The following is a 23,829-nucleotide window of genomic DNA, read 5'->3' on the forward strand; positions in this document are numbered from 1 at the left end:
TCTCATTTTTAGAAAGTTGAATGTCTCCACAGCCCACTTTCCCCCACAGAGGGTAAATGAACTGTGTCCCGACCGCGTTTATCCCATGCCTTTGGGCCTTTGCATATGCATTTGCTCTGCTGACACCAGCCTTCTCCTCCTCTGCTTGGCTGACTTCTCTCCAGTCTCAGGTGTGATGCCTTCTCTTCCAGGAAGGCTTCCCTGACCACTCTTTCTTCGGGCTTGTATAACTCCCACGTCTGCCCCCATCAGGGCACCTCCCAAATTTCAGTGTTTCCTTTACACCGCCCCTACTACCCTGTGCACCACTGTGATCAGGAATGCTTCCCACTGCGTTCCCTGCCCAGGCAAAGTCCAGCAAAGACCGTGAGGGCTTTTAGTAGAGATTCACGTGGAGGACATGGGCCCCCATGAGCTGGGTCACGTGGTAACTAGAGCTTAAGTAAGCATTTGGTTCCCTTTATATTTGCTTTTTGGTTGTTTATAGGTTTTTGATTTTTTTTTTTTTTATTGTAGTAAAATACACATCACATTAAATTGACCATTTTAACCATCTTTAAGTGTACAGCTTGGTGGTGTTAAGTACACTCACATTGTTGTGTGACCATCATCACCATCCATCTCTAGAACTTCTTCATCTTCTCATTTTGAAACTCTGTATCCATTAAACAGAACTCCCCATTCCCTCTTCCCCCCAGCCCGTGGCAACCACCATTCTACTTTCTGTCTTTATGAATTTGCCTAAACACCTCCAATGAATGAAATCTCACAGCACCGGTCCTTAGATGTCTGGCTAATTTCATTTAGCTTACTTATGTCTTCAGGAGTCCTCCACCTTGCAGCATATTGTAGAGTTTCCTTCCTTTTGAAGGCTGAGTAATATTCCATTATACGGATAGACTACGTTTTGTTTATCCATCCATTGATGGATATTTGGTTGTTTTCACCTTTTGGTTATTATGAATAATGCTACTTTGAACATTGAGGAACAATATCTGCTTTCAATTTTGGGAGGGTATCCTCTTAGGAGTAGAATTTCTAGATTCTGTGTTTAGTTTCCTGAGGAACTCCTGTAGTAATTCCCACAGTGAATGTGCCATTTTATATTCCTACCAGCAAGCTATAAGGTTCTTGTTTCTGCGCATCTTCTCCCACAGCTGTTTTCTGTTTTTGTTGTTATTGTTTGTTTTGTTTTACTAAGTAATGGCCACTCTCATGGGTGGGAAGTGCCTTTTAATTTGAACGCCATAACAAGCAGTTGTTTTAATTAAGCCCATGTGGACTTTGCTAGAAATCTGATAGAAAGGGAGGGTGGGATCACAATTCCAGCCACCCACGAGCAAGTCACGGCACTCCAGCCTCAGTTTACTCATCTGTAAATGGAAGTTGTGATAGGACCTGCGTCTTTGGGTTGGTAAAGGGATGAAATAATCCTTGTAAAGCATTTCGTGTAGTGTCTGGCACATGGTGTGAGCTTAATAAACGATAGTTATTTTTTTATTCTTATTTTTTGAGACAGAGTCTAGCTCTGTTTCCCAGGCTGGAGTGCAATGGCACCATCTCAACTCACTGCAACCTCTGTCTCCTGGGTTCAAGCGATTCTCCTTCCTTAGCCTCCTCAGTAGCTGGGATTACAGGCATGCACAACCACAGCAGGCTAATTTTTGTATTTTTAGTAGAGATGGGGTTTTATTGTCTTGGCCAGATTGGTCTTGAACTCATGACCTCGTGATCTGCCTGCCTTAGCCTCCCAAAGTGTTGGGATTACAAGCATGAGCTACTGCATGCAGCGAAACAATAGTTATTTTTATGCTTCGCTTTTGAAAGTGGGCAGGAGAGAGTCTTAGTACCTGTACCTTTCAATTTGATGATGGAAAGAACACAGCTCAGAGGAAAACCCCTGGTATTGAAATGTAAAAAAAAAAAAAAATTGTTTGCACAAACAACATTCATGAACATAAAAATAAATTTTAAAATTTACCAACAAGTCTATTTCAGGTCTCCAACATTTAAAAAAATTTTTTTTTTTTTTTTTTTTTTTTTTTTTGAGACGGAGTTTTGCTCTTGTTACCCAGGCTGGAGTGCAATGGCGCGATCTCGGCTCACCGCAACCTCTGCCTCCTGGGCTCAGGCAATTCTCCTGCCTCAGCCTCCTGAGTAGCTGGGATTACAGGCACGCGCCACCATGCCTAGCTAATTTTTTGCATTTTTAGTAGAGACAGGGTTTCACCATGTTGACCAGGATGGTCTCGATCTCTTGACCTCGTGATCCACCCGCCTCGGCCTCCCAAAGTGCTGGGATTACAGGCTTGAGCCACCGCGCCCGGCAAAATTTTTTTTTTATTTTTTGAGACGGAGTTTTGCTCTTGTTACCCAGGCTGGAGTGCAGTGGTGCAATCTCGGCTCACCGCAACCTCCACCTTCTGGGTTGAGGCAATTCTCCTGCCTCAGCCTCCCCAACTATTTATTTATTTTTTTCAATTTGCCCCTGTTCTCTTCCAGAGCTTGAATCATTTGTATATAAAAACCTTTGCTGGCCAGGCGCGGTGGCTCAAGCCTGTAATCCCAGCACTTTGGGAGGCCGAGGCGGGTGGATCACGAGGTCAAGAGATCGAGACCATCCTGGTCAATATGGTGAAACCCCATCTCTACTAAAAATACAAAAAATTAGCTGGGCATGGTGGTGCGCACCTGTAGTCCCAGCTACTCAGAGGCTGAGGCAGGAGAATTGCCTGAACCCAGGAGGTGGAGGTTGCAGTGAGCCGAGATCGGGCCATTGCACTCCAGCCTGGGTAACAAGAGCGAAACTCTGTCTCAAAAAAAAGAAACTTTGCTATTGTCTTGGCCTTGAACACACACACACACAGAGAAAGTATCCCTTCTGCTTCCCCTACCAATTATGCTAAGTGCTTTCCGCTTTCCTGTGCCTACAGGCAACCCTCTCTTTCAATGGCAACAAAGTAGCCCCTTCCCTTTGGCTGAGATACATTCTTTCAAAGTTTCCCTGTTATTGTTAAGGCAACCATCTTTTCTGATTCCAGACTTGGGATGCGATGGGATTTTTGTGCAGGCTGGGAATTGGAGGTCTGCTCTCCCTGCTGACAGGTTGCAGCTTTTGTGACATTTCAAATGCTTATGAGTCCTGGGTTGTTTCAACTAGGTGTTATTGCCAGGGGTCTATTCTTGCTGTGTTTGGTTAGATAACACTGCAAAGGACATCTTTGTACATATAACTTTTCTTTTGGATTACTTCCAGAGGATCAGTTTTTAGAAGTGGGATTACTGAGTTGAAAAGAAGTTTTAAGTGTTTTGCCGGGGTGAGGGGAAAATATTTGATTTGGAGTCAGAAGACTTGGATTCCAACCCAACCTCTCTACTCCTCACTAGCAGTGGGAATTTGAACTGGCTATTATTTCTGGACCACATTTTTTTTCTCATCTGTTAGAAGGGTGGTAATTAATAGCTTGAACAGCACAGTTGTTGAGAAGATGAATGGGAGAAGGCAGAAGATCACAGAATCATTGAGCATGGTGCCTGACTCTTAATGTGGGTCTCAAAAATGTTAGTTGAAAGTGAACATTGCCCAATTGCTTTTATAATTTACATCGTCGCTAGGAGCAGATAAGCAAATCCGTTTTCCCACACTCGCGTCTACATTGATTATTATTATTTTCTTCTCTTCAGGTGTTTTTTGCATACTGACTTTATGGCCCTTAAGGTTCAGACTCTAGACATAGCCATGAACGGGACCCAGGACTCTTCTTGCTAGAAGTTCACAGTCTAGTGGAGGAAACAGAGGTAGTCAGCAGGTATTCGTCTGTGCTAGGCAAGAGGGAAGCAGCAAGTGAGATACTGCAGCACAGGAGCCCCTGAACCAGCCCCAGCCCTAGAGCATCGGGGGAGGCTTCCTGGAGGAGGTAGCATTGAGATTAGGTAGGCAGTGAGGTAAGGGTGGTGCAGAGGCATGAAGGTGAGAAAGTGTACTCTGTGTCTTGTGGCCTGTCTGGGGTTCATTATGCTGGTATGTGAGCGTGTGACAGATAAACAGATGGGATGGGGTCGGTCATTAACTGAAGCTGGGGAGATGAAGAGGATCCGGATCCTGCAGAGCCTGGGGGAAGACGCCTGGTCTTTATTCAGACTGCAGCAGGGACACCCGAGGGTGTCGAGCAGGGGAACGACATCCTGGCGCTTGCGTATTGGAGTATCATCCCTGGCTCCTGCTAGGTGAAAGGATTGGAAGAGGCCACAGCTGAGGCAGGCTGCTCAGTCAGGAGGCTGAATTTAAGACAGGGTCTGGCTTTGTCACCCAGGCCGGAGTGCCATGGTGTTGTCTTGGCTCACTGTAACTTCAGCCTCCTGGGCTCAGGCGATCCTCAGCCTCTGGAGTAGCTGGGAGATTACAGGCACACACCACCACTCCCAGCTGATTTTTTTTTTTTTTTTTTTTTTTTTTTTTTTTTAGTTAGTGGAGATGGTTTTTTTTTTTTTTTTTTTTTTTTTCCATGTTGCCCAGTCTGGTCTCGAACTCCAGGGCTCAAGTGATCCTCCCACCTCGGCCTCCCAAAGTGCTGGGATTCCAGGCATGAGCCACTGTTCCTGGCCAGAGGCTGATTTTAAATGTCCCTTCTCAGTGAAATCCTCCCTAGCGAGCCCTTCTCACATTCCCTCTTGTTCTGTCACTTATGTAACATTCTGGAGATTGTCCTTCTGTTGTTGTTTTTGTCTTTTTTTTCCCATCTTCTTGAAAGTCCATTCCATGGGAACAGGGTTTTCGATTTGTTTTCTTCACTGCTATGTCCCCAGCACCTGGCCCAGAGCCTGGTACCTAGGTGATAATTGCGTATTGGAGGGAGGGAGGGAAGGAGAGAAGGAACGAAGGAAGGAGTGAGCACGCTCCACAGTCGTGGGGACAGAGACAGAGGATGCAGGCACCCCAGTGATACTGGACATTTTGATTGGGCCCTTTCTGTCTGACACCCACAGAGGGCAGACCTCCCGTGCACAGCAGCCTTCCTCCTCTGGGAGGGCACCGGCATGCACTTTGCAAATCCATTCCTGGCTCTTTCCATGGCTCACTGCACAGGATGGATTTGCAGATTTGGGGGCTAAGGTCACATTCCGGAAGATGCTGGAAGGTGTCAGGATCAGCCCACGCCCTTGGCCAGATGGTGGCATTCCCAGGAAGTGGCAGCCAGAGATGGTGGAGTAAATGACCGAGAAGCTCTCAGATAGAATTTAAGGGCGTAATTATGAAAGATCTTCCACAGCTATTAGAATGAATCAGCGCCTCTGAATCTGGGAGAAAAGCTGCCAAACTGTTTGGTTTTGAATGGAAGTGCTTTTCTTCCCTTTTCTCTTGTGAATCACTCGGATTCCCCCAGGAGGCTTCAAGCTCCGTGGCTGCGTCCCCAGCACCAAGCACAGAGCCTGGCGCTTGGGAAGGGGGCAGTGAGTGTTCGCGGAAGTAGGGTCAGAAGGGTGGACAAATCAATGCTTTCCAATGATCCTGTTGCTCTTGGGTGACTCCCTTCTCAGACATATGATTTTTTCCTGTACCACAGGCAGAAAATGGGAATTTTGCACTCTGCAAATTAGGCTTGGGGAGATCAAGTCTGTGGACTTGGCAGGTTCAGCAACAGTAGAGAAACACTCATTGCTAGCCCAGTGCCTGGAGTCAGACTGATGTCCCCTCTGCCATGGTCCCACCGCAGCCTCCTGACTTTCCCAGATGGGTGCCTTGGTCTCCATCTGTTCCCTGTGCTACCAGGTCACTCGGACTTGGTTGCCCTTCTTTCTTTGGGTAGTTCTTGTTGACTTGGCTTTGGTCATCATGCTCAGCTAATATACTATTTAAACAAGAGACTGGCTGGGCATCGTGGCTCATGCCTGCAATCCCAGCACTTTGGGAGGCTGAGGCAGGCAGATCGTGAGGTCAGGAGTTCGAGACCAGCCCAACCAACATGGTAAAACCCTGTCTCTACTGAAAGTACAAAAACTAGCTGGGTGTGGTGGCACATGCCTATAATCTCAGCTACTCTGGAGGCTGAGAGGCAGGAGAATCACTTGAACCCAGGAGGCGGAGGCTGCAGTGAGCCAAGATTGTGCCACTGCACTCTAGCCTGGGTGACAGAGCAAGACTCTGTCTCAAAAGAAAAAAAAAAAAAAAAAGGAGAGGCTGGGCGGCTGGGCATGGTGGCTCACGGCTGTAATCCTAGCTCTTTGGGAGGCCGAGGTGGGCAGATCACAAGGAGATTGAGACCATTACGGCTAACACGGTGGTGAAATACCATCTATACTAAAAATACAAAAAATTAGCCAGGAGTGGTGGCATGCGCCTGTAGTCCCAGCTACTTGGGAGGCTGAAGAAGGAGAATTGCTTGAACCTGGGAGGTGGAGGTTGCAGTGAGCTGAGATTGTACCACTGGACTCCAGCCTGGGCTACAAAGTGAGACTGTTTAAAAAAACAAATAAAATAAAAATAAATAAATCAATAAATAATAGTGAACACATCCACCCCAAGAATAAATAGCAGCTGGCCTCTCTGCTAGTGGGCTTCAGAAATGTTTTGGAAGAGACTAACATCTCTTAAATCAAGTGTAACATATGTGATACATTTAAAGGAAGGTTTTTAAAGCATACAGTTAAATTGGTTTCCTTCTATTTTACAGTAGGTTAAACGAAAACCTGAGAATCATGGATTTCTAGGGTTGGGTAGGACTTTAAAATATTACGGAAGCATCTACTATGGCATTTTAAAAACTCCTTTTACGGCCAAGTGCAGTGGCTCATGCCTGTAATCCTTAGCACTTTGGGAGGCCGAGGTGGGTGGTTCACTTGAGGTTGGGAGTTCTAGACCAATCTGACCAACATGGAGAAACCCCGTCGCAACTTAAAAAAAAAAAAAAAAATTAGCATGGTGTGGTGGCACATGCCTGTAATCCCAGCGACTCGGGAGGCTGAGGCAGGAGAATTTCTTGAACCCGGGAGGTGGAGGTTGCAGTGAGTGGAGATCGCACCAAGAGTGAAACTCTGCCTCAAACAAAACAAAACAAAACAAAACAAAAACTCCTTTTACTTTTCTTTGTTCATTGATTTATTAATTCATTCATTGATCTGTTCATTCATTCGTTGACTTATTTGTGCAACTGCATTTACATACCAGACATTTGCTGGGCATTTGCAGTGATAACTTGGTAGGCAGTTCCAGACATAAAGCAGACGACGGGTCAGAGAGGGACTGTTTGATGCAGAGGACTGTGGATCAAGGGTCTTCGTTTCTCTTGTCTTTCCCCTTTTCCTTCCATGCAGTATAGTCGCTGAGAGGGGTTCAAGGATCCCAAAGTGGGGTGACATTTGTGTACCCAGCAAACGGTTGCTCTTGGTGACTCTTTACCCAGGGAAATTCGTGCCGAGAATCATTCATTCCACATTTGGGCAGGTGAGCTGGCGTGACAGCGTGAGGTTGATGTGGATGCAGCAGGTGCCTGCCCTGAGGGTGGACTCTGCTGTGTGGCCCAGTGAAACTGATAGGGGTCTCTGGGTGAGGGATGGTGGATTGAGCTTCTGGCTGAACACTTTGCAGCCCTTTGGTTCTGTCATCTAGTAGCCACAGCCACAGTTAGAGTAACTCATCTTAGGTCCCAGATTGCTTAGAGTCATGTGGCATGAGGTTCATGGTACCTGGACTTAATTATTTATTTATTTTTGAGACGGAGTTTCGCTCTTGTTACCCAGGCTGGAACGCAATGGCACGATCTTGGCTCACCTCAACCTCTGCCTCCTGGGTTCAGGCAATTCTCCTGCCTCAGCCTCCTGAGTAGCTGGGATTACAGGCACGCACCGCCATGCCCAGCTAATTTTTTGTATTTTTAGTAGAGACGGGGTTTTATCACGTTGACCAGGATGGTCTCGATCTCCTGACCTCGTGATCCACCCGCTTCGGCCTCCCAAAGTGCTGGGATTACAGGCATGAGCCACCGTGCCCGGTCGGTACCTGGACTTATTTAGCATCTTAGAGGGTGGGCAGCAGGGGCAGAAGAATATTTTTTCATTCATTTACTTTTTCACTCGACAATGATTTGTTTCTCTATTCAATAATCATGTATCTGGTGCTTTTCTGTGCCAGGCTGCTGTGCTAGCTGCTAGGGATCTGAGGTGTCCTCAGGGGGGCTTACCCTAGAATGGGAGAGACTGATGTGACAGATGATGTCCTATTAAATGTAGCAGTGCAGCTGTGCTGAGTCCTGCCAAGCCTTCAGGTGTATGTGGTGCTCTTTGAACAGGCCGGAGTCGGGGGGGTTGTTGTACCAGGTTGAAGGGGGACAGAGATGTCTGAGTGGTGTGTCTGTATCTGTGTGTGAGTAAGATGCTGGTCCCAGGGAGCAGGCGTTTGGAGGGCTTCAGAGAAGTGCAATGTCCAAATATTGCTGATGAGCAGAAGCAGCTCCCAAAGGAGTCAGCACCTTGAATGCTCAGTAGGCATCTCCTCTAAGTCAAGTGAGTTTTCCAGGACCACCAGTTCCAGTTCTAGGCAATTAATCCTCCTTTTTGCCCCCACACCCACATTAAAGAAGTGACATTTGGGCCGGGCGCGGTGGCTCAAGCCTGTAATCCCAGCACTTTGGGAGGCCGAGGTGGGTGGATAATGAGGTCAAGAGATCGAGACCATCCTGGTCAACATGGTGAAACCCCGTCTCTACTAAAAATACAAAAAATTACCTGGGCATGGTGGTGCGTGCCTGTAGTTCAGCTGCGCAGGAGGCTGAGGCAGGAGAATTGCTTGAACCGAGGAGGAGGAGGTTGCAGTGAACCGAGATTGCACCATTGCACTCCAGCCTGGGTAACGAGCGAAACTCAAAAAAAAAAAAAAAAAAAAAAAAAAAAAGTGACGTTTGTTACCCAGTTGCAATTGCTTATGTACGTGTGTGTATATGTGTTTCTTACAGAAGACTGTGAGTTCCATGGTTGCAGGGGATATTTCATGCTCATCTTTGTACACACCACAGGTGCTCAATAAACATGTATCAGAGAACAGGGATGATTTTTATTGAGCATGTACTGTGGGCTCCGCACTATTTATGCACACGTACATATAAGGCTACAAAATCAAAAAGCCAAAAGGAGCATACGTTTTACAAGCTGGAGTAGATGCCAGCGGATGCATTTGGAACTTGAAAGCTTTTGTGCCGTCTGTTCCCGTACTGCCAGAACTCCGGAACTGAGGCTGTCATCCCGTGTCTCCCCAGACCTGCTGAAACTCAGCCTGCTGGGACGAGTCTGCTTTCCCCCCTCCTGTTTCTGCCATGGAAGTGTGTGGACAGCCCTGTTGACGATGACATGTGACACCATTGGCTTTCCCTGGCAGTCACACCCCTTGACCCACGGCCTGCCAACTTGGGTGAGTGGGGCCCATGCTTGACCGGAGCTTGAGGGCTGGAGCGTCCGTGTCGTGGAGATCGCCTGTGGGTTTTGCCAGACAATTTTCTCTCTGTCCTTTGAATCCTGTCATTGTTTTATGTCTCATGTCCTGGCTGTTACGTATGCATCCCTGATCAGGGTTTCCAGAGGTCACAGGGGCTGGCCCTAAAGGCAAATGGCCCTGATTCTGGGTGGGATTCTGGAGCCTTAGAACTCTGACTGGGGTCTTTGGGGTTGGAAATTCTCCAGTTCTCATAGTGTTCCTATCTGTCCCTCCATTCTACTTCTAACCGTGTCTAGACAGTGTTCTCCATTTTGGAGAGATGGAATCTGTTAGCACCATTGAGCGTGTGAGGAAGAGAAAATATCAAAATCTGTCTGCCTTTCTTTCCTGGAGGCTGCTGAGTGAGTCAGAGCCGGGGGAGCAGTGTGGGGCCCCAAGGAAGGGAAGTGGAGAGGCTTGTGTTTAACTAAAATACCTTGGACTTTTTTAGTCTATCTAGGTGGGGGCCAGCCGGGGGCAGTTTCACAGGGAAGGAAAACACTGGCATGAAGGGAGAGCGAGCACAGCGACTTACCTGGCATTTTTTAAGGCCAGAAAGGAATAAAAAATGATTTTTAAAAAGGCAGAGCCGAGTGTGGGTGGTGGACTTGGGGTTAGGTTTCAGCTGGATGATTGTAGGCAAGTCTGTGACCTCTCTGGGCCCTGCCCCTTCTCCGTGAGGGAGATAACCATCATTCCTGGTGGATGAACGAGAGAGGAGGGGCCCTGCTTTGAGAAAACCTCTGCTAGCAGGGTGAACAAGAGGCTTCTGCCCGAACTGCTGCAAAATGGGGTCTCCTAATCATACCCACTAAAGAATGTTGTGATGAGGATGAGATTTGTAAAACACAAGAAGCATGTGGCATAGCTTGAGATCTCACTTAGGGGAAGCCCTCACTGTTGGATGTTTCTCTTCTTCTTATTATTATTATTTTGGGGGATGAAGTCTTGCTTTTGTTGCCCAGGCTGGAGCGCAGTGGCACAATCTTGGCTCACTGCAACCTCTGCCACCTGGGTTCAAGTGATTCTCCTGCCTCAGCCTCCTTAGCAGCTGGGATTACGGGTGTGCGCCACCAATGCCTGGCTAATTTTTTACTTTCCTTTAGTAGAGATTGTGTTTCACTATGTTGGCCAGGCTAGTCTTGAACTCCTGACCTCAGGTGATCCACCTGCCCCGGCTTCCCAAAGTGTTGGGATTATAGGCATGAGCCATTGTGCCCGGCCAGATGTTTCTCTTTTTGTTAAGAATGTGAAGGCAGTCAGCATAAAATGCGTTTTCAAAAAAAAAAAACAAAAAAAAAAAACACAAAGCAAACAAAAGCAGGTTTAGTGAGAAAAATCAGAATGGCTTTTTAAAATGGCACCTGGAAGTAGGGGGATGGGAAAGAAACGAGACTAAAGGACGATTGGGCGGGGTTGGTGGCGAGGGCGTGGGTTCCAAGGTCACTAACCAGCTTTGGGCTCCCAGGCACTCCTGAGCTGCATTGCTGTGTGGCCTGCAGCAGGTCAGTTGCCTTCTCTCTGCTAGATGCTTTTACGCTTGCGATGAGGATCACCTGGGATGTGGGCAGGCTCTGCCATGGGAAAACAGGGTAACAGGAGCGAGGGAATGTGAGGATGCTCCCACTGCGGCTTTTGCGAGGAGTGTGTGTGCTGTGAGTTTGGCGTCAAACCTGGTTGCAAATCCTGACTATACCTCTTGCTTCCTGGGTGACTCCAGGCCAATGACGTGGCCTCTCTGAGCTGGTTTACTTATCTGTATAGCAGAGATCACTGCTCTTTGCCTCTAGATTAGCCGAGTCAGGGAAAAGTCCTTCAGCCAGTGTTGATGCCTTGTCTACACCCTCGGAGCTGGAATGCACTTCAGGGATGGGCGTTTCGTCCAATTCCCTCATCCAGAGCTCCGAGATGGGGCGAGGCAGGCCCAGGCCTGCCCAGGGCTGTCGCACGCAATCTGGGGCTCAGGACTCTGTCCCATGTCTCCAACCCCTTCTGCTTCCACCCCGACGCAGACTGTTTGCCAAATGTACTTTTTTTGTTCGTTTCGTTTGTTTAGCAGCGGCCTCTCCATTCTCGATGTTCCTGATCCCCATGGACCCACGACTGTAGCCATGGCCACGCGGGTGGAGGTGGGCTCCATAACGCCCTTGACGGCGGTGCCAGGCCTGGGTGAGATTGGCAAGGAGGACACCCTGACGAGGACCTACTTCCTCCAGGCTGGCGATGCCTCTGGGGCTCCCCCAGCCCGGATCTTGGAGGCGAAGAGCCCCCTGCGGAGCCCGGCCCGCCTACTCCCTCTGCCAAGGCTCGCCCCCAAACCTTTCTCGAAGGAGCAGGACGTGAAGTCTCCTGTCCCGTCTCTGCGGCCCGGTTCGACTGGACCTTCTCCCTCTGGGGGGCCCTCTGAGGAGCCAGCAGCAAAGGATCTGGACAGGAGGGTGCCCGGCTTGGTGGGGCAGGAGGTGGGCAGCGGGGAGGGCATGAGGGCAGGCTCGTCCCTCTTCCACAAGGCTGTGTTCCTGCGCCCCAGCTCCAACACCATGATTCTCTTGGAAACCACAAAAGGCGGCCCCGCTCTGGGGAAGGCGCTGGGCGAGGGGGCCGAGGAGGCCAAGCCGGGTGTGGCCGGCTCCCGGCCCGAGGTGGCCGCCAAGCCCGCCCTGCCCACCCGAAAGCCTGCGGGGACCCTTCCCCGGTCAGCGCCCCCTTCATGGGACAGAAAGCCACCTATACCCCAAGAGGAGGCCGGCCAAGACCAGCCTCCCTCGAAGGCCAGCAGTGTGGAGGACACGGCACACCCCCCTGTGGAGCCCAGGCCTCGCCTGAAGAGAAGGCCCGTGTCCGCCATTTTCACGGAGGCCATTCAGCCCCAGAAGCCAGGCCCCGGCGCGGTGGCCACGGTGGGCAAAGTGCCCCCCACCCCTCCCGAGAAGACGTGGGTGAGGAAGCCCAGGCCCTTGTCCATGGACCTCACGGCCCGCTTTGAGAACAGAGAGGCCTTGCTGAGGAAGGTGGCCGACGAGGGAAGTGGGGCCACGGCCGGGGCCACGGCTGGGCTGGACAGGCCCAGGGCAGAGCGCAGGCCGGACCAGGCGGAGGCTCCTCTTCACGATCCGGATTCGGACTTCCTGGAGGTGGCCAAGAAAATCCGTGAACGGACGGAGAAGATGCTTTTGAAGGAGGAGACGGGCAGCCCCAGAGCCCCGGGGGGCTCAGCCAGGGTCACCCCCAGCAATGACCAGCGTCCCTGGGAAGAAAAGGCCAAGATGGACCTGGAGCCAGAGAAGGCCGCTGAGTCCCCCTCGCCCAGGCTGGGAAGGGGCCTAGAACTCTCTGAGGTTAAGAGCAGGGCGGACCACAGGGAGACCCTGGCCCCGGCGGGGGGAGAGTGGGTGTCCAGGGGGAGCGTCAGGAAGTGCATCAGCCTGTTTCGGGAGGACGGCACCTTGGCCTTGGGGGTGGGGGCTGAACCCCCTCTGGCTACCCCTGCGCCCCCGTCGGTGGCACCAGAGACGGAGAAGAGGGTTGTGAGCGTCCAGGAGCGGATCAAAGGCTGGGCCACCGAGGGCGCCGAGGCCAAGCCGGAGGTCAGGAGAAGGACGATCCAGGCTCGGCCGCTGTCGGCGGATTTGACCAAACTGTAAGTAGGCACATCGCACACCCCTCCCTCAGTCACCCACCCGGAGACCCTGAGGAAGAGGAAACCGGGCTCCCTGCCGGGCACCTGCCACCCCTCTCAGTTCACCCAGAGCCCAAGAGGAGGTAGCGGCAGGGTCCATTTCTCAGAGAGGCTGGGTGTGGCCAGCCAGGGGGCCCAGAGCTCCATTTTCATGGCTTTTTCTCAGCTTCGGATGTCCCGTGTGATTGAAGCGGGAGCTGTGTGCCCGTGTGACAGAGGCAGAGCAGGGCGTTGGGAGCTGGGTATCATTCCAGCCCAGCTGCAGCTAAGCCTTTCGTCTCTAAAGTCAGAGAGAACACTTAAGATTAGCCTAAGCCTCTATGAGTGGCCCATAAAAGAAACTCAGAGGAGTCAAGGGAATTTGGGCAAGTCAGTTGGTTAATAATGATATTCTATGTCAGTTGGTTAGTAATAATACTCTAAGTCAGTTCGTTAATAATGATAATCTAGGCCGGGTGCGGTGGCTCACGCCTGTAATCCCAGCACTTTGGGAGGCCGAGGCGGGTGGATCACGAGGTCAAGAGATCGAGACCATCCTGGTCAGCATGGTGAAACCCCGTCTCTACTAAAAATACAAAAATTAGCTGGGCATGGTGGCATGTGCCTGTAATCCCAGCTACTCAGGAGGCTGAGGCAGGAGAACTGCCTGAACCCAGGAGGCGGAGGTTGCGGTGAGCTGAGATCACGCCATTGCACTTCGGCCTGGGTAACAAGATTGAAACTCCATCTCAGAAAAAAATAAAAAATAATATTGATATTCTAAGTTTCTAAGTCAGTTGGTTAGTAATGATTTTGTTTTCTTTTTCTTTTCTTTTCTTTCTTTCTTTCTTTCTTTTTTTTTTTTTTTTGTTGAGACTGGAGTTTCGCTCTTGTCTCCCAGACTGGAGTGCAGTGGCACAATCTTGGCTCACTGCAACCTCCGCCTCCCGGGTTCAAGCGATTCTCCTGCCTCAGCCTCCCGAGTAGCTGAGATTACAGGTACCTGCCACCACGCCCAGCTAATTTTTTTTTTATTTTTTTTATTTTTAGTAGAGATGGGGTTTCACCATGTTGGCCAGGCTGGTCTCAAATTCCTGACCTCAAGTGATCCACCCATCTCAGCCTCCCAAAGTGCTGGGATTACAGACGTGAGCCACCGCGCCTGGCCTGTGACACTCTAAGTCAGTTGGTTAATAATGGTGTTCTAAGCTTGGCCCGCCTCCGACATCTCTTCTTTGTTTTCCCATAAGTGGCCACAACAGAGAGATGCCACTGGGCATGATCGACCGGCTCTTAATGGCATGCGTGCTACTGGCATACTTTGTCCGGGGTGGAGCTTGCAAAGGCAGGCTCTCTGGGCAGACTGCCCTCCCGGCCCTGGGAACCAGGACAGCCAGCTGGGCCAAAGCTAGACCACTGGCCCTTAGCACACTAGAATAACCCAGAAATATGCCAATGCCTGGGTCCCACCCCTAGAGATTCCAATTCACTTGGTCTAGGGAGGGTCTCACTCATACTTTGGTAGGTTTTAAAAGCTTCCAAGTGAATCTTATGTGCAACCAGGCCTGAGGACCCCTGAGTTAAGATATCAGAGAAGGGGCCGGGCGCGGTGGCTCAAGCCTGTAATCCCAGCACTTTGGGAGGCCGAGGTAGTTGAATCACAAGGTCAAGAGATCGAGACCATCCTGGTCAACATGGTGAAACCCCGTCTCTACTAAAAAAAATACAAAAAATTAGCTGGGCATGGTGGCGCGTGCCTGTAATCCCAGCTACTCAGGAGGCTGAGGCAGGAGAATTGCCTGAACCCAGGAGGCGGAGGTTGCGGTGTGCCAAGATCGCGCCATTGCACTCCAGCCTGGGTAACAAGAGCAAAACTCCGTCTCGGAAAAAAAAGATATCAGAGAAGGACACCTATGCCAGGCTCCTCATATGCTTCCTCTCACTATGTCCTCGAAGAGGAGAGGCCGTGTGATTATCCCCATCTGACAGATGGGGAAACTGAGGCTCTGAGTTTGCTCGACATAACTCATCTCAGCCTCACACATCCCAGGAGGCAGACCCTGGGTTGTGGAGTGTGGGTTAGGTTTTAGTGGTTTGATTTCTCTCCCTTTCCTGTTATTCAAAGTCCCCAGCTTTGAACTAAGCACATGCTACATCTTCAGGTATTTATACCAGAGAGCTCTCCAGAGATGGAGATTCTAGCTCTACACCCTCTGCCCTTTTAAAGGTGGGGAAAAGGAGGCCCAGAGAGGGATAGTGACTTGGTCCTGGTGATCCAGAGAGGCAGAGACGGACCTGGGCCCCCGCACATTCCCTGATGGCCCATTGCCCTTGAGTCTGGGGGCTGCTCTGAGGTGGGGCTGCTGTTTTACCTGGCATTGCTAACAGCAGCCATTCATTATCCCTCCTGGGGCATCTTCACTCTTCCCTAAACGCCCTCACATAGCTATTAGGGCCTTGAGTAGCCTCTTATCTGCCCTATAAAAGGGATGGGGAGGTGTTAATTATCCTCTTTTGATAGATGAAGAAACAGAGGCTCAGGTGAGGTCCCAAGCCCAACCCAAGCTCCCCCAGTGAGGAGGCAGTAGAGCTGGCACTAACCTGGGTGTCTTCGCCCAGCCTGGGGCTCCTTCCACCTCGAACATGCTGTGTTTAAGGTAGGCTCTCCCCACTGGGCAGTTCTCCTTTTGGTAAGTGGAAAGGAAATGTCCTTTCTGAAAGTTAATTGGCTGAGCTGCTGTGTGGGCTAGGGGGAATAACAGCTTCTAGCTCCGGACAAATAACTTGGATCTCTGTACCAGGTTTTCGAGTTCTGCTTCAAGCAACGAAGTCAAATATGAGAAGTGCGCTGAGCTGAGCGGGGAGCTTCCTAAGGAAACGAGAGAAAAGGTAAAGAGTGTCTATGTGACACATCTCTCATTAACTAGCAGGCAGTTATGGCTGCTGGAAAAAGAGCCTCCGTCATCTCCTAGACCCAGGAAAGAATCAGAAACATGTCATGCACATGATAAAACATTTTTTCTTCTAACATTGGGACTTTGAAGTTTATTCTGGCATGAAGACTTGTGATTCCCACTCCCAGATGTTAAATGCTGTTAACCAATGTATTAGGTATTTTTTTCTTTGCAAGGAGGCAGAGGGGGGCATGGCTTTCTTATATAGGAGTGCCTGCTTTATTAAGATACTGAAATTTAGGTGTAAGATGTTAACAGAAACTCCCTCAAGGTCCTTCATAATGGTTCTTACTGCCTTCCCCCTACTTACCACCTAGCCACAGAAGGAAGAATTAGGTCTGGACACAGTGGCTCACATCTGCAGTGCTGCACTTTGGGAGGCTGAGGTGGTGGGAGGATTGCCTGAGCTCACAAGTTTGAGACCAGCCTGGGCAACACAGTGAGACCCTATCTCTAAAAGAAAAAATACATGTATTTTAAAATTAGCTAGATGTGGTTGTGTATGCCTATAGTTCTAGTTATTACAGAGGCTGAGGCAGGAGGATTGCTTGAGCTCAGGACGTTGAGGCTGCAGTGAGCCATGATTGTGCCACTGCACTCCAGCCTGGGCGACAGAGTGAGGCCTATCTCTAAAAAATAAGCATATAAATTAAAACAGAAAGAAGTAAGTTACCAGCAATTAAATTGAAAAGTATTATTATTTCATCAATTTAATAAGAGAAAGCTCATAAAATAACTGCTAGCTATAACCAGTTTGTGATTGATGCTTTCTGCAGAGTCTTCGTTTTTTTAAAAACAGCTTTAATTGAGATACAGTTGACATAAAGAGCACAGATTTAAAACATTAAACTTGGCGGGGCGCCATGGCTCACGCCTGTAGTCCCAGCACTTTGGGAGGCTAAGGCGAGTGGATCACAGGGTCAGGGGATCGAGACCATCCTGGCTAACATGGTGAAAACCAGTCTCTACTAAAAGTACAAAAAAAAAATTAGCCGGATGTGGTGGCACATGCTTGTAATCCCACAGCTGCTGGGGAGGCTGAGGCAGGAGAATTGCTTAAATGTGGGAGGCGGAGGTTGCAGAGAGCCAAGGTGTATCTAAAAAAAGAAAAAAGAAAAGGAAAAAAGTACACATAACATAAAATATACTATTTTAACTTTTTTATTTTTTGAGACGGAGTCTTGCTCTGTCACCAGGCTGGGTGCAGTGGCCCAATCTTGGCTCACTGCAGCCTCTGCCTCCTGGGTTCAAGTGATTCTTCTGCCTCAGCCTCCCAAGTAGCTAGGACCACAGGCGCGTGCCATGACACCTGGCCAATTTTTAAATTTTTTTTTAGTAGAGACAGGGTTTCAACGTGTTGGCCAGGATGGTCTTGATCTCTTGACCTCGTGATCTGCCCGCCTTGGCCTCCCAAAGTGCTGGGATTACAGGTGTGCGCCTCCGCGCCCGGCCCTATTTTAACTATTTTTAAAGAAAAATAATGAGTTTTTTTTTGAAATTTACAAAATTTATAAAGTTTCAAAAATTCACAGTCTAATATATATACATATATATAAATAATGCAACAAAGAGAGAATTCTGAAAGGCTCTTCAAGGATCATAACCCATTGGCAAGAACTGTTTTCCAGGAAGGGGGACTGGTATTTGAACAAGGGAACAAAAAAGATTTGAATTTTGGCTGGGTGCTGTGGCTCGTGCCTGTGATCCCAGCACTTTGGGAGGCTGAAGTGGGCGGATCATGAGGTCAGGCGATCGAGACCATCCTAGCCAACATGGAGAAACCCCATCTCTAATAAAAATACCAAAAAAATTAGCCGAGCGTGGTGGTGCATGCCTGTAATCCCAGTTACTCGGGAGGCTGAGGCAGGAGAATCACTTGAACCCGGGAGGCAGAGGTTGCAGTGAGCCGAGATTACGTGACTGCACTCTCTCACAGACAGCAAGAGTGAAACGAACTTTGTCATATTGTTTAGATTTTTTTACAATCAGAATGGATTCATACATTGTTTATGTAAAATTTACATATTAAAATAAACAGGCCGGTTGTGGTGGCTCATGCCTGTAATCCTAGCACTTTGGGAGACTGAGGTGGGTCGATCACTTGAAGTCAGGAGTTGAAGACTAGCCTGGCCAACATGGTGAAGCCCCGTCTCTACTAAAAATCCAAAAATTAGCTGGGTATGGTGGTGCATGCCTGTAGTCCCAGTCACTCGGGAGGCTGAGGCAGGAGAATCACTTGAACCCAGGAGGCGGAGGTTGCAGTGAGCCGAGATCAGGCCACTGCACTCTAGCCTGGTGACAGAGTGAGACTCCATCTCAAAAACAAACAAAAAAACCCAAATATATATATATATATATATATATATATATATATATATATATGTATATATACATATATACATATATATTGAACTCTCAAACACTGTTCAGACCAAATATATATTTATATATATTTTAGGGCCCTTCAATGGCATTCCATCATTTATAGCAGGGGTTAGCAAACTGGCCCTGCCCTTATTACAGCCATTTTAAAGTGTACACTTGAGTGGCATTAAGGATGTTTTCAGTGTTGTGCAAGCATCTAGTTCCAGAATTTTCTATCATCCCAAATAGAAACCTTGTATCCTCATCCCCCATTCCCAGGCATCCACTAATCCACTTTCTGTTTCTATGGATTTACCTATGATATATATATGCTGTATATAAATGGAGTCATAGAACATGTAGCTTTTTGACTGGCTTTTTTCGCTTACAAATATATATATATATACACACACACATACATATATAAATATATATTTATATATGTTTATATATATTTGTAAGCAAAAGAAGCCATATATGTACATATATAAATTTATATATACATAGATGTATATATAAATTTATATATACATAGATGTATATATAAATACATGTATATATAAATTTATATATACATAGATGTATATATAAATACATGTATATATAAATACATGTATATATAAATTTATATATGTATAGATGTATATAGAAATATATATATATATATATTTTTTTTTGAGACAGAGTCTCTCTTAGTTGCTAGGCTGGAGTGCAGTGGTGTGATCTCAGCTCACTGCAGCCTCTGCCTCCTGGGTTCAAGCAAGTCTCCTGCCTTAGCCTCCCAAGTAGCTGGGACTACAGGCCCACACCAGTACACCCAGCTAACTTTTATTTTCAGTACTGACAGGGTTTTACCATGTTGGCCAGGATGGTCTCAATCTCTTGACCTTGTGATCCACCCTTCTCAGCCTCCCAAAGTGTTGGAATTGTGGCTGTGAGCCACTGTGTCCAGCCAGTTTTTCAAAATTCATCTATAATGTAGCATGAATCAGTATGTAATTCTTTTTATTTATTTATTTTTTTGAGACCAAGCCTTGCTCTGTCGCCCTGGCTGGAGTGCAGTGGCACGACCGTGGCTCACTGCAATCGCCGCCTCCCGAGTTCAAATAATTCTCCTGCCTCAGCCTCCTGAGTAGCTGGGGTAACAGGCACGCGCCACCATAGCCAGCTAGTATTTTTAGTAGAGACGGGGTTTCACCGTGTTGGCCAGGCTAGTCTCCAACTCCTGACCTCAGGTGATCCTCCCACCTCGGCCTCCCTAAGTCCTAGGATTACAGGTGTGAGCTACTGCACCCAGCCTTTAATTCCTTTTTAAAAGACTTTTTTTTTTCCTAGAGACGAGGTCTTACTATTTTGCCCAGGCTGGTCTCGGACTCCTGGAGTTTAGGGATCCTCCCATCTCAGCCTCCTGAAGTGTTGGGATTACAGGCATGGGCCACTGCACCCAGCTCGATCTGCCTCTTTCTGTGGTCACAGATGCCTGTGCAGTAGTGCATCATTTGGGATAGGATAGCAAGCTTTAGCCCGTGCCCTTCAGTGAGCATTCGGGTTGCTTCTGTGTTCTGCCTGCACCAACAGGGCTGTCTCAGCTCTATCGTTCGTGTAGACTTGTGCTTGTGGGCAGAGTCTGGGATGAACTTGGCTAGATAAAAGGAAATGAGTATTTTTTTTCTAGATGGAGTCTTGCTCTGTAGCCCAGGCTGGAGTGCAGTGGCGCAATCTCGGCTCACTGTGACCTCCGCCTCCCGGGTCCCGATTCAAGCAGTTCTCCTACCTCAGCCTCCCAAGTAGCTGGGATTACAGGCACAAGCCACCATGCCCAACTAATTTTTGTATTTTTTAGCAGAGACAGGGTTTCACCATGTTGGCCAGTCTGGTCTTGAACACCTGACCTCGTGATCCACCCACCTCAGCCTCCCAGAGTACTGGGATTACAGACATGAGCCACCTTGCAGGGCCAGAAATGAGTGTTTTAACATCAGGATAGATACAGTGCATTGCCCAAAGTCGGGTCCATTTATGTTCTCTCCAACAGTATCTGAGTGTCCATTTCTCCACATCCTCACCCACACTGGGTGTATTCATTCTTTTCAATTTCATAGTATTTCATGGTTTTAATTATGCAAACGGCCCTTTCAGTCACCTCACTTTTTCCTTTCCATCTCAAATCCTTTACCATTGAGATATTTCTTTCTGTTTCTGTTTCTTTCCAGCAAAAGGAGGGGCATGGTGTGGATAAAACATGCATCCCGAGAAGCCCCTGGAAGTCTGGAACACTCCAGGAGAAGTCCAGGCGGACGGAGCAGACGGTTAGCTCTAACCAGGACCCTGACAGCCGTCACGGTAAAAGCTCAGTGGAGGCCCCGTGCCCTTCTGACATCACTCGGGAAGATGACCGGAGCTTCCAGACCGTGCGGGCCACCGTGTTTGAGCACCACGTGGAAAGACACACAGTGGCTGAGCAGTCAGGACGTGGGCTCTCCACACTCCCTGGGGACACGGCTGATGCCCGTGTCTCAGAACCCAGGCCGAGGCCTGAGATAGGCTCTTGGCTGGCCAGGGACCCACCAGACATGACAAAACTCAACCAAGAGAACTCCAGGGGGTTTGACCATCCTGAGGAGAAGCTGGGGAGAACCGCCCTTTTGAACGGTGAACTGAGACCGTATCACACGCCTCTCCGGGAAAAATACCTTTTGGCTGAAAGACTCAGTAATAACCCCTCACTCAAGCCCTTGGACAACCCTCCCACTTCCCAGAGGGTTGAGCCCAGGTATGACGTTGTGCATGCAGTCGGGGAGCGCGTGCACAGCGAGACCATCTCACCCGCGCCGGAGGAGAAGGCGGTCACGCTCCGCAGCCGCAGGTCCTGGCTGAAGGACAGGCAGCTGTCCCAGGAGGCCACCCCTGCTGACCTGGAGTGTGGTCTGGAAGGTCAGGCAGGGTCCGTCCAAAGGGCCAGTTTGATTTGGGAAGCTCGAGGGATGCCCGAGGCCAGTGGGCCGAAGTCACCCAAATGGCTAGGCGCGGCGGTGGTGAGCTCACACAAGGCCACCGCAGTGGGTGGCGAAGAGCACTGTGCTCCTGGTGCCACCCCCGGCAGGGCTGTCAAGGCTGCCGTCTGGGAAACCCAGCATGATGGTCCAGAAGGGGCCAGAAGCAAGCCAGGGGCTGGAGCAAGGGGTCCACCCCAAGGATGCCCCCTGGATCCTCCTTCCAGGGCGACGAATGGGCCTTCTGACTCCCAAGCACGAACACATCCAGATGCATTTTCTGTGCAGAAAGGGCCCTTTGTTGTGGCCGCCAGGGAGGGTGATCCAGGGCCAGCCCCGGTGCCGCAGCCTGCAGTCAAAATGCGGAAAGCCAGCCCCACGGACCAGAGAATAGACAGATGGCGGCGGCGGACTTTACCCCACAACGTGAAATTTGACACGTTCAGTTCTCTGGTTCCAGAGAACTCTTCACAGGTGGGACACAGACAGACAGAGTATGTGAGCCCCACAGCCAGTGCCTTAAGGAAACCTCAGCTATCCCACTCCAGGGTGGAGACCCAGGAGGTGAGCCCAGGCGCTTCCTGGGACCAGACCTCCCCAGCAGTGAAGCAAGGGTCACCGGTGGAACCCAAGGCGACATTTTTTGCAGTCACCTATCAGATTCCCACTACTCAAAAGGCAAAGGGTGTGGTTCTGTCAGGGGCTGAAAACTTGCTGGAATATTCTAGAAAAATCACTCCACCCTCTTCTCCTCATTCTTCAACATCCACTTTAGTTTCTCTTGGCCATGAAGAGGCATTGGAGGTGGCAGGTAGTCAAATGTGGACGAAGGGACGAGAGCATGAAAATGCAAGCGTTTCAAAAACTCTGAAGCCAACAGACCGTCCATTATCTCTTGGGGCCAGGATTCTGGACCCTTTCAGTGGAAGAATCATTGATGTGGATGCCTTACGGAGTCATCGGGGATCCGAAGATAGTCCTCGTCTTCAGAACGATCGCAAGGAAAGTGGGAACAAGGTGTCCCCCAGCGGCGAAACTCCCCAAACCACCCCGACTCTGAGGAGTCGTCCAAAAGATCTCCCTGTGGGAAGGAAGACTGATGTGATCAGTGAGACGTTCCCAGGTAAAATCAGAGACGGCTACAGATCCAGCGTTCTCGACATTGATGCCCTGATGGCTGAGTACCAGGAGCTGTCACTGAAAGTCCCTGGGGAGGCTCAGGAGAGGAGGAGGAGTCCCATGGCAGAGTCCAGCACGTTGCCTCGGGAGAGGCCAGGCCAGCCGGGCAGGGTGGAGCAGAGAAGGAGGAGCCTGAAGGAGGTGCCTGATGCTGGGGGTCTCTGGAAACCGGCCAGCTCTGCTGAAATAAACCACAGTTTCACTCCTGGCCCAGGCAGGCAGCTGGCAGAGACCCCAGAAGCAGCCATGGGCACCAAGTCTAGCCCTCCTTTCTGGGCTCTGCCACACTCGACTCCTTCTGAAAAGTATCCAGGGGTCTCTCCTATCTCTGCGGATCCCAGGAGAAAAACCCTGGGGTTTGCTGAGGGTGACAGAAAGGCCTTTGCCGGTAAACACCACGCTGCAAAGAGTCAGAGTTACCTGACTGAGTCACAGCCCTCTGGTCGGGAGGATCCAAGCAGTGGGGTCAGGGTGTCACCCACTCTGCCCCCCACTGACCAGATGAAAGGGACCCCAAGAAAATCTGCCAGGCGGGGAGAGGAGGGCAGTGTGGCCTACTGGGGTGACCACCCACGTGACTGTGGACGGGGGCCGCTGGATATCAAGAGGGCCTACTCGGAGAAGGGGCCCCCCGCCAATATCCGAGAGGGCCTGGCCATCATGCATGAAGCCAGGGAGAGGAGGCGAGAGCAGCCCAGAGGGAGGCCCAGCCTTACTGGAGAGAATTTGGAGGCCAAAATGGGACCCTGTCGGTGGGAGTCAGGGACTCGAGACAGTCAGAAGGTAAGTACCAGGACTTTTTAAAATTTGGTCAAACGTGGATTAAAAATCTAGTCCAGGGGGCCGAAACTCAGATTTTGTGTGGCCCACATGGGTACATAAATGAGTGGAGTCGGGCTGGGCGTGAGGCTCCAGGGAGTGGTGTGGATTGCGGCCAATGGAGAGCTCATGCCCTGTCTGTTCAGGCTGGAATGCAGTGGCACAATCGGCTCACTACAGCCGTAACCTCCTGGGCTCAAGCCATCCTCCTACCTCAGCCTCCTAAGTATCTGGGACAACAGGTGTGCACCACCACGCCTGGCCAATTTTTTTATTTTTTGTAGAGGTGGGGTTTTGCCATGTTGCCCAGGCTGGTCTCAAACTCCTGGGTTCAAGTGAGCCTCTTGCTTTGGCCTCCCAAAGAGCTGGGATTATGGATATGTGCCACCACGCCTGGCC

General features: G+C 49.7%; 1 protein-coding gene across 5 annotated transcripts in view; it reads left to right on the forward strand.

Moving 5' to 3' along the window:
- Positions 1-23,829, forward strand: part of KIAA1671 (KIAA1671 ortholog) — a 246,788-nt gene that overhangs the window by 71,577 nt on the left and 151,382 nt on the right. For 3 of the 5 annotated variants that reach the window (XM_039462324.2, XM_074390887.1, XM_039462327.2), the window contains exons 2-5: positions 9,249-9,400; positions 11,520-13,103; positions 15,923-16,010; positions 20,653-23,394. In XM_039462324.2, the coding sequence (XP_039318258.2) occupies positions 11,575-13,103; positions 15,923-16,010; positions 20,653-23,394 (4,359 nt within the window). In that variant the 5' untranslated portion in view covers positions 9,249-9,400; positions 11,520-11,574. The remainder of the gene's footprint in view (positions 1-9,248; positions 9,401-11,519; positions 13,104-15,922; positions 16,011-20,652; positions 23,395-23,829) is intronic. The other 2 variants (XM_039462325.2, XM_039462326.2) reach the window with 2 other exon arrangements.

This window comes from Saimiri boliviensis, chromosome 21 (genome assembly GCF_048565385.1).
Source record: "Saimiri boliviensis isolate mSaiBol1 chromosome 21, mSaiBol1.pri, whole genome shotgun sequence".
Lineage (NCBI taxonomy): Eukaryota > Metazoa > Chordata > Mammalia > Primates > Cebidae > Saimiri > Saimiri boliviensis.